Source organism: Nerophis ophidion, linkage group LG28, assembly GCF_033978795.1.
Source record: "Nerophis ophidion isolate RoL-2023_Sa linkage group LG28, RoL_Noph_v1.0, whole genome shotgun sequence".
NCBI classification, from domain to species: domain Eukaryota; kingdom Metazoa; phylum Chordata; class Actinopteri; order Syngnathiformes; family Syngnathidae; genus Nerophis; species Nerophis ophidion.
In genome coordinates, this window is record NC_084638.1 from 15761728 (window position 1) to 15772610 (window position 10883).

Genomic DNA, 10883 nt, shown 5'->3' on the forward strand with positions numbered 1-10883 from the left:
AAGAAACGGCAGATCAACTGGTCTAAAAAGGGAATCTATTTAAAGGCTAGAGTATACAAATGAGTTTTAAGGTGAGACTTAAATGCTTCTACTGAGGTGGCATCGCGAACTGTTACCGGGAGGGTATTCCAGAGTACTGGAGCCCGAATGGAAAATGCTCTATAGCCCGCAGACTTTTTTTGGGCTTTGGGAATCACTAATAAGCCGGAGTCCTTTGAACGCAGATTTCTTGCCGGGACATATGGTACAATACAATCGGCAAGATAAGATGGAGCTAGACCGTGTAGTATTTTATACGTAAGTAGTAAAACCTTAAAGTCACATCTTAAGTGCACAGGAAGCCAGTGCAGGTGAGCCAGTACAGGCGTAATTTGATCAAACTTTCTTGTTCTTGTCAAAAGTCTAGCAGCCGCATTTTGTACCAACTGTAATCTTTTAATGCTAGACATGGGGAGACCCGAAAATAATACGTTACAGTAGTCGAGGCGAGACGTAACAAACGCATGGATAATGATCTCAGCGTCTTTAGTGGACAGAATGGAGCGAATTTTAGCGATGTTACGTTATGTTCTTTTGCTCTCCATTTTTACATTTAATCAAAAGACTTCCGTCCTTTAGCACTTTGGCCATCTCCACCTCTCCAATGTCCTTCTTTATCCCTTAACCAGTGTCATCAAACTAATATCCATCATGTCTTGATCTGACTTAAATGTATACATAATCTTACATTTATCTACCATAATCTTTTTCTTCCTCTCTACCCTTTTAGCGTTCGACTTTCCTTCATGACCTCCTCTGCCCTTCTTTCTTCTCTGCCCTCTAGTCCTTTCCATGTCCATACCTTCCTCATACATCCCCTCCTTATCCCCTTCCATCTCTTTTTAACCAGCTGGATAATGGAGAGGCTTTGTGAAAAAAATATAATAAAAAGAATCGCCTAAAACCAAAAATAAAAATGAACTAAATATCCTCTGTTCTGTACATCATTGTCTGAGTGACATTATATTATCATCTTCCTCTTTATGCCATTTCCTCAAAGGTGACAGAAAAACATGATACAACCTGCCTATCATGTGATTCTACCATGTTGGCAAAATACAAACACACAATATATTTACATATATAACACATAAAACATGGAATTAGAAGTGAACAGTACCCATACCTACCAGCAAGTATTGTTGTACTGGAAACAAATTTACAAACACAACTTCATTACGCACAATACTCCACTATAGAATTGTTCTTATATTAAAATGAGAAACAAATCCATCTTTGAACAGCAATGGTTTGAAAAAGGCATTTGGTCGCTGATGCACTTATTGAGTGATAAAAGTATTTTATTATTGAATATTTCATTGTTATGTGTGACCCAAAAAAATAATTATAAAAATTAAAAAGGCTTTCATCCAAAATATTGATGTTACAGTATATCATCTTTTTAATTGTTTACTATTCCTCCTTTACTGTATTTTCTCTGGAACAAAAACAATACTCATAACTTGAAAGTTTCCATTCTTCTAAAAGCAAAGGAGTTCATTTAAGAAAAAAAAGAAAGAATTGACCACTTAAAATATTTTTTAGAATCTTGTTTTGCAATTGAAGACAACACTTGTTAGTTCTGTGATAAGGAAACAAAATAAACTCCAAACTTTGATTGCATATTAATAATGCATATACTTCACTGAAAAAAGAACAAAGATAAAATATCTAATCCATAAATGTATAAGCATATTTAAAAGATTGTTACACAAACAACAATGTCACACATGTTTTATGTGCTGATGTTAGAAAATCTAAATTAAAGTCTTGACAGTTTATTTCAAATCCTGCAGTTTCATTTGCTGCTGTTGTTCTCACCAGCACACTTGTGTTTCTTACACTGGTACTTAGAAGAGAATCTTTCACCACACACACTGCAACTCAACAATTTCTCTCCTGTGTGTCTTCTCATAGGTGCTACAAGGGATGGTCGGTCACCAAAGCTTCTGTTGCAGATTGAACAGGAATGTGATTATTCACCAATGTGTGTTCTCTTGTGTCTTTTCAAATTCTGACTTTGTGTAAAACCTTTACCACAGATTGAACAGGAAAAAGGTTTTTCATTAGTGTGTGTTCTCATGTGTACTTTCAAATGTTGACTTTGAGTAAAACCTTTACCACAGGTTGAACAAGAAAAAGGTTTTTCACCAGTGTGTGTTCTTATGTGTACTTTCAAATCCTGACTTTGTGTAAAACCTTTACCACAGGTTGAACAGGAAGAATATTTTTCACCAGTGTCTGTTCTCATATGTCTTTTCAAATTGTTACTGTGTGCAAAACCTTTACCACAGATTGAACAGGAAAAAGGTTTTTCACTACTGTGTGTTCTCATGTGCACTTTCAAATGTTGATTTTGTGTAAAACCTTTACTACAGGTTGAATAGGAATAAGGTGTTTCTCCAGTGTGTGTTCTCATGTGTCTTTTCAAATGTTGACTTTGTGTAAAACCTTTACCACAGGTTGAACAAGAAAACGGTTTTTCACCAGTATGTGTTCTCATGTGTACTTTCAAATCATGACTTTGTGTAAAACCTTTACCACAGGTTGAACAGGAAAAAGGTTTTTCACCACTGTGCATTCTCATATGCACTTTCAAATGGTGACTGTGTACAAAACCTTTACCACAGATTGAACAGGGAAATGTTTTTTCTCCAGTGTGTCTTCCCATGTGTGCTTTTAGGTGACAATGATATCTAAATGTTTGGTCACAGTGAGAACATGTGAAGTGAGTGTTGTCAGTGTGACATGGCTTATCGTCTTTAGAGTCTTCATCATCAGTGTCAGGAGAGTGTGACGTTGTGTCCTCACTATCTGATAGTGGAGCTAAGAGCTTGTCTGCTTGTGATCCTCCACTGTGGTCTCCATCAGCTTCTGTTGTCATGTGTTGTGTTGAGCTGCTGCTTGGAGGCTCCCCCTCTCTCTTCTCCTCACTTTCACTTTTGACCTCATCATCTTCACTCTTCACAGGGACACCAGTCACTGGGAACTCCACCAGTCCTTCAAGATCATCTCCCTCCTGACTGATGTTGTGTTCCATCGCTTCCTTTTTAATGTGGGGCGTCGGTGAGTTTTCCTCTTCCTTTTTACAGGGAAGGGTCTGTGTCAAAGAGGAAAAGGAGACGCCAGAGGGTCCGTGGCGCCTGGTCGTCCTCTTTGAAGGATCCTCCTTCACCATCCTGAAGCTACACTCCTGTTTTTCAGGCAGAAGTTGTTCTTTACAGACGTCTGCAGGAAAAAAAATGACAAACATGCAGTACGTTTACCAGTACTTAAAACAAACAAGTTATATGATTTGGCCTGAAATCTCAGTGGAGGACAAACACACTATGGTAAATTTTAAATGTGATTTATAAATGTGAAGTTAATGATATCTATATAGCGCTTTTTCTCTAATGACTTAAAGCGCTTTACATAGTGAAACCCAATATCTAAGTTACATTTAAACCAGTGTGGGTGGCACTGGGAGAAAGTGGGTTAAAGTGTGTATATATATATATATATATATATATATATATATATATATATATATATATATATATATATGACTCTTTTAATGCGCTTTATAATCTGGTGCGCCTTTTGTATGAAAATAGACCTGAAAAGACCCACTCATCGGCAGTACGCTTTATAATCCGGTGCGCCCTATGGTCCAGTAAATACGGAAGGTGTAGTGTGGAATAAACATGCTCAGATGCTGAGAGCCATACATGCACAGAGTGAGACCTCTTAGTCCAGTTTAAAATCCACAGACCAAGAAGGAAACACACAGACATAGCAATATATTGATGACTGTAAGAATAAAGTTATTAGGTTTATTTTCATTTATATCGGTGCCGACCTACGATTGCGTGAATATTTTAATGCCTCTGGACATTGTATTTAATGCTTTTTAACACCATTTAAGGCCTTAATTTAGGCAAAGTCCATTCAATGACTTTTAATGCTTTGTATTGACACAAAGAAACCCTGCAAAAGCTCTTAACTTTAAACAAATGATGACCGATCCATACAAAAATCGACAATAACAATTCCAAGAATAATATCAATTCTAAGGTAATTACAGCAATTTGATCGATATTTTGTATTATGGTATATATATTGTGTTGAGTTTTTTATTGTTTACAAACTCAGTAAAAAGGAAGACTTTAAGGGCAAAAACCAAATGATTTAATTCAGAGCCATATTTAAATATTCAATTGATATTCTGACACCACCATCCTGTGCTTTTGTCTGATTATGATTGCGAACAAAAATTGTATTATTTAATTATCTTGAAAAATGTAAATATTAGTGTCTGCATTGGTCTGACCGATACTGGTCTTGTAACTATTTGGTAGTGGATCGATACCTACATTTGTAGTATCAGCCAAAACTAAAGTATCAAACAACAAAAGAAGTGATTATTACATTTTAATAAAAGAGAAGAAAAAGTGATTATTACATTTTAACAGAAGTGTAGATAGAAACACGATACATTAGAAAGTTCCTAAATAAAAATATTCTTCATGGAATTATTGAGACATTTCTAGGATGTATTTACGATTTTTCGAGATTTTGATAGAATTTAATACATTCTAAGGCAACTCGACGGTTCCAGGTTCGATCCTAGTCACTGCCGTTGTGTCCTTGGGCAAGGTATTTTACCCACCTGCTCCCAGTGCCACCCACATGGGTTTAAATGTAACTTAGATAATGGGTTTCACCATGTAAAGCGCTCTGAATCACTATTAGAAAAGCGCTAAATAACAACCTTTGCTTTTCTTTTTTTTTTTTAACATCACTGAATATTACACACTGCAGACGTCCTGATAGCCATTAAACATAGTAAAACATGACTTACTGTTTAAGCTCTGCTGTCACTATGGCGCAGACTGATAGAATCGTGTTACATTCCAGTGTAGATGAAGAATGACTCATAATCGTTGTATGGAAAAGGGGGGATAAGCTAAGCGTCTTTTCGTGTCGTTCGCCATTGCCGGGTCTGAATTGGCTGTCAAAGGGTACCAACTTGTCAGAGTGCGTCCTCATCTTTCTACTACCCAGGTGAGAGGCACGAGTCATGATCTGGAACATTTTTTCACCAGCACCGAGGCAAGGAAGAAACTCACCAGCCGGTGATGTCAACATAGACACAAGCTATAAATAGTATGTCTGCGTTAGCACTTATAATAACAATATCACTAATACTTGGTTGGTATTCAAGCCATGAAACGCAAATAGAGTATTGTTGGCGCTTTTTGGATGCTTATAGGGGACCTCCCATTGGTTCCATTGCCTTTATGGGTTAGAATGCGATTTAAAAATATATATATATCCATCGTCATGTCTTTTATAATGATTGTGAATGATAGTGCATTTCCCAATTTGGGTTGGTTTTTGATTGAACTAAGACTTTAAGTCTATGAGCATGAAATGATGAAGCCTACTTGGATGAGAGGACAAAGGTGTTTAAGACAAAGTGAAGAGTCCAGTTGTGATGGATTGAATGCCCTGAGAATAAAATGATATGTGGATGTTGTGCTTACTTGAACTGTGATGAAGCTGTGAGGACTCAGCTGGTTTGTCTTCATGCTCTTCAGTCTTCACAGAGACAACAGTCAGTGGAAACTTGCTGAGATCAGCCTCCTCCTGCCCTAGAAGACACTCTCCCTCCTGACTGATCCACACTTCCTCCTCTTCCTCTTTAATATGGGGGGGCTGCTGGACGTCTGTTGGGTAAATAGGTAAATAAGATAAAGAGAGAATATAAATAGTTTTGGACTGACACTGTTAACACAATGAAATGATTTGTGTTGTTTAGTGTTTTGTGTTAAAAGTGTGTACAACAAAAAAAATTAAAATAAAAACACGGGAAATACATCTTTTTTTCCTAAAATTAATTCAAAAGTGGTAAACCGACCAGGAAATTTGATGGGGGTCAATTTGAAAAGTTTTTATAATTACGAGGCTGCATTGATTGAGGCATTCTTAACTTTACACACACTGATGTAAAGTGCGTAAATATTTTATTGTGTATACAGTCTATGACACCTAAACTTTATCTCTAAACTAAACCACAATCTTGTAATGACATACTGGTAGTCAGGGGCGCCGAAAAGGGGGGGTAAAGGAGACAGATTCTAGGAACCCATAATGGAGGGACCCCCGGAGAGGCTCCTAATGATGATGAAATTATAACACAGAGGGGTCCTGTAAAGCTACAGGGGCTCTGTAAAGATTCTTTTCATGGGGCCCAAAATCCCTAGCGGCGCCCCTGCCGGTAGTAATTACCATAACATCAATATCATGGACATAAAAAATCTGAAAATCCAAAATCACTTATATGGTATGTTTTTGCCATCATGCAAAATATTTTTTTGTGCTCATTTAATCGGTTGGGCCAAAAGGAACTTTTAAAAAGACATGTTTTAAAAACCCTGTTTCCATATGAGCTGGGAAATTGTGTTAGATGTAAATATAAACAGAATACAATGATTTGCAAATCCTTTTCAACCCATATTCAGTTGAATATGCTACAAAGACAACATATTTGATGTTCAAACTGATAAACATTTTTTTTGTGCAAATAATCATTAACTTTAGAATTTGATGCCAGCAACACGTGACAAAGAAGTTGGGAAAGGTGGCAATAAATACTGATAAAGTTGAGGAATGCTCATCAAACACTTATTTGGAACATCACACAGGTGTGTAAAAACAGCTTCCCAAAAAATGCTCAGTCTTTCACAAGAAAGGTTTGATTGATTGATTAAAGCTTTTATTAGTAGATTGCACAGTTCAGTACATATTCCGTAAAATTGACCACTAAATGGTAACACCCCAATAAGTTTTTCAACTTGTTTAAGTCGGGGTCCACGTTAATCCATTCATGGCATAATGCAGTCATCACACAAGTTAATCATCAGAGTATATACATTGAATTATTTACATTATTTACAATCTGGGGGGTGGGATGAGGAGCTTTGGTTGATATCAGTACTTCAGTCATCAACAATTGCATCAACAAAGAAATGGACATTGAAACAGTGTAGGTCTCACTGAGTCGGATATGTACAGCCAGCAGAGAACATAGTGAGTTCAGATAGCATAAGAACAAGTATATACATTAGAAATACATTTGATTGTTTACATTAGGTTATTTACAATCGGGGGAGATGAGGTGTGAATGGAGGAGGGTATTAGTAAAGGGTTGAAGTTGCCAGGAGGTGTTGTTTTAGAGCGGTTTTGAAGGAATGGATTGGGCGAGGTACACCCCTTTGTCCACAACTGCGTGAGCAAATAGTCAAACAGTTTAAGAACAACGTTTCTCAAAGTGCAATTGCAAGAAATTTAGGGATTTCAACATATACGGTCCATAACATCATCAAAAGGTTCAGAGAATCTGGAGAAATCACTCCACGTAAGCGGCATGGCCGGAAACCAACACTGAATGACTGTGACCTTTGATATCTCAGACGGCACTTTATCAAAAACCGACATCAATCTCGAAAGGATATCACCACATGGGCTCAGGAACACTTCAGAAAACCACTGTCACTAAATACAGTTGGTCACTACATCTGTAAGTGAAAGTTAACGATTGAAAAAATTCCTCCAAAAAGTGCAGTTTCCCTCCAAATTCAAATGATTAGATTTAAGACTTTAAGTTTATGAGCATGAAGTGATGAAGCCTACTTGGATGAGAGGACAAACGTCTTGTAAGACAAAGTGAAGAGTCCAGTTGTGATGGATTGAATGCCCTGAAAATAAAATGGTATGTGGATGTTGTGCTTACTTGGACTGTGATGAAGCTGTGAGGACTCAGGTGGTTTGTCTTCATGCTCTTCAGTCTTCACAGAGACAACAGTCAGTGGAAACTTGCTGAGATCAGCCTCCTCCTGCCCTAGAAGACAATCTCCCTCCTGAGTGATCCACACTTCCTCCTCTTCCTCTTTAATGTGGGGGGGCTGTGGATCCTCATCTTCTTCTTTAATGTGAGGGGGCTGATGGACGTCTGTTGGGTAAATAAGTAAATAAGATACAGAGAGAATAGAAATAATTTTGGACTGACACTGTTAACACAATCACATTACTCGTGTTCTTTTGTGTGTTGTGTTATGAGTGTGTAGCAAAACAACCAAAAAATACCCAGGAAATACCTCCTCTTGTTCCAGTCACTATTATTAATTCAAAAGTGAGTACAAAAACAGACTTGGAAATTTGATGGGAGGCCATTTGAAAAGTGTATTAATAAGTACGAGGCAACATTGATTGAGAGATTCTTAACTTTACACTCACTGGTGTAAAGTGTGTAAATATTTTATTGTGTGTATGGTCTATTACACTTAAACTTTATCTCTAAACTTAACCACAATCTTGTAATGACATAGTTATTACCATAACTTCAATATCATGGAAAAAAAATTTTAATTCCAAAATCATTTAAAAAAAACATTCATGTTTTTGTCATCATGCAGCATACTTTTTTGTGGTCATTTTGTTGGATTATTAATCTACTTGTTCATTTACTGTCATATGTACTTATTTTCTGTTAAATCATGTTCTAGCTACACTTCTGTTAAAATGTAATAATCACTTATTCTTCTGTTGTTTGGATAAGTTACATTAGTTTTGGATGATACCACACATTTGGGTATCAATCTGATACCAAGTAGTTACAGGATCATACATTGGTCATATTCAAAGTCCTCATGTGTCCACGGACATATTTCCCAAGTGTATAAACATAATATTAATGTTTAAAAAACAAAAGAAGATGTGGTGCCAAAATATATTGATGTAATCATAGAAGTACTACTTTTTAGAGGTGGTATAATACCAAATATGGTTAATTAGAATTGTGGTACTAAACTAAAACCGGTATATTGTACAACCCTAATTCTTACATAGTAGGATCACCCCACTGGTGGTTGGAAATACACTTAAGACTTTAACACAAGCACTCATTTAGACCCTCTTTGACTACAGTGTTCATGTTTGGTACCATGACGTCTTAAAAGCCCTGAAAAACAAACTCCAGACAGCCCAAAACAAAATGATTGGGCTTCTACTCAACCGTCCATCTCAGGCTCACCTTTCCGCCAACCATTTCCTTAACTTGGTGAGGCTCTTGGTAGGTGACAGTGTACGTCTTCTTGCAGATGGTCTAATGTACAAAATACACCACACCACTAAAATACCCATGTACCTGTCTATCCATCCATCCATCCATCCGTTTTCTACCGCCTATTCCCTTTGGGATCGCGGGGGGCGCTGGCGCCTATCTCAGCTACAATCGGGCGGAAGGCGGGGTACACCCTGGACAAGTCGCCACCTCATCGCTGTACCGGTCTAGATACTTCAAAATATATTCACCATTATAACACCAGAGGTAGTTGGAAAAATCACATTCAACCCAGATTTCACTCCAGAAAAGGTTCTAATTTGTTTGCCTGCTATACCACCAAAATGTGGAACTCCCTATCCATAAAGGAGTGTTAATCCCTTACTTCCTTCAAAAGACATTACAGGTTGTGGCTGCTCCTAACTGGGAATAGACAAAGCCTTTTGCTTTTTATTTTATTTTAATTAATTTTCTAGCAGTATTTTTATACTTTAAATGCAACTTTCTACATATTACTGTGTTCTGTGTGAGTGACCAAATATGTCCACTGAAACCAGCTCAGGCTTTCTTGTAGCAGTGAATGTGTACCGTGATGAAAGTGTACCCTTTCCTCTGCAAACTTCTCATAACTCCTTCAATTAATCAATCACACATTGTTACAAACTGAGAGGAACATCAACCTGTCTCGTTTTCACGAAGAATCGAAATCCAAGAATTGCATCATCCCTACAAGACAAAGCATCTTCCTATTGAAGAAAAGTGTGAAACATAAAGTTAGTAAAGATGTGAGAGTAAGAAGTAAACAAACCTGTTCTGTGTAACACAACTTGATGTTTCTTGAAAACAGCGTCCAGTAGTTGATGTTGTCGCTTGTTCTCCTCTTTTGCGGGCCAAAGTTCCTCCTCATACTTTGCTATCGTTCTTTCGCACATTTTCACACAATCACAACACTTTACTCTCACATTTGATCTCTACTTAGCGATTTGTTGATAACGTCCGCGCCTCTTTGTTAGCAGCTAACAAGCTAAGCTAACTAGCACAAGACGCGATAAAGTGCGCTCAGACTAATGTATCCGGGTACAAACAATGACTAAGAATGTTTCATCTACTACACGACATATATGCGTACATGTATGCACTAAATATACAAATAGAGAAACAATAATGGCCAGTGGCCACGTTTAGGCCTTCTCTGTCAAACGCCATTTTGCTTTTTACTCCTTCGTCTTCTTTGGATTTCCAGCAGACTAGTAGAGCATCTTAGGTCTCCACAGCTTCTTAACGGGACTTCTTCTTCCTGTCCTATGGTCCATACTACATTCTACAGTACAGGAGGTCGCGCTACCAACCTTTCCATGGACCACTTCCAAGTTGGCTTCGTCGTTCGTCTTTTTTTTGTTTGTTCAATGGCGGTTAGGATACATGGAGGGCACTAGGACCGCTCTTCGTGGCCGCAGGAAGAGCAGCAGAAAGTTTCCCTGGAGAAAAAAATAGGTGAGTGACTAAACTTTTTATTGTATTTTATTTTAATTTATATATACATGTGCTCGAGCATATTCAGTTAAAGGCATCTAATAAATAAATAAATAAATAAAAGCAGCATTAAAAATGTTTATGTATATTTGTGTATATATATATATATATATATATATATATATATATATATATATATATATATATATATATATATATATCAATCAATCAATGTTTACTTATATAGCCCTAAATCACTAGTGTC

At 37.1% G+C, this 10883-nt stretch overlaps 1 protein-coding gene across 2 annotated transcripts; it reads right to left on the bottom strand.

Moving 5' to 3' along the window:
- Window positions 1–1319: 1319 nt before the first annotated feature.
- On the bottom strand, window positions 1320–10609 carry LOC133545307 (zinc finger protein 436-like). 2 transcript variants are annotated; one of them, XM_061890752.1, is made up of 4 exons: window positions 9954–10609; window positions 7817–8035; window positions 5568–5750; window positions 1320–3267 (listed from the first exon to the last, which is right to left on the bottom strand). In XM_061890752.1, the coding sequence occupies exons 1-4, from the start codon at window positions 10075–10077 to the stop codon at window positions 2015–2017; spliced, it is 1779 nt and encodes a 592-aa protein (XP_061746736.1). In that variant the 5' UTR covers window positions 10078–10609; the 3' UTR covers window positions 1320–2014. The 2 variants fall into 2 exon arrangements, with proteins under 2 accessions (XP_061746736.1, XP_061746737.1); XM_061890753.1 differs by lacking the exon at window positions 5568–5750 and having other exon boundaries at window positions 9954–10608.
- Window positions 10610–10883: the final 274 nt, after the last annotated feature.

Coding starts and splice junctions, on each gene's coding strand:
- LOC133545307 (XM_061890752.1), bottom strand. CDS start 10,077: ATGTGCGAAAGAACGATAGCAAAGTATGAGGAGGAACTTTGGCCCGCA. Junction 8,036..9,953: donor AGTTGTGTTACACAGAACAG/GTTTGTTTACTT, acceptor TTTACCCAACAG/ACGTCCATCAGCCCCCTCAC. Junction 3,268..5,567: donor ACAGCTTCATCACAGTTCAA/GTAAGCACAACA, acceptor TTTTTCCTGCAG/ACGTCTGTAAAGAACAACTT.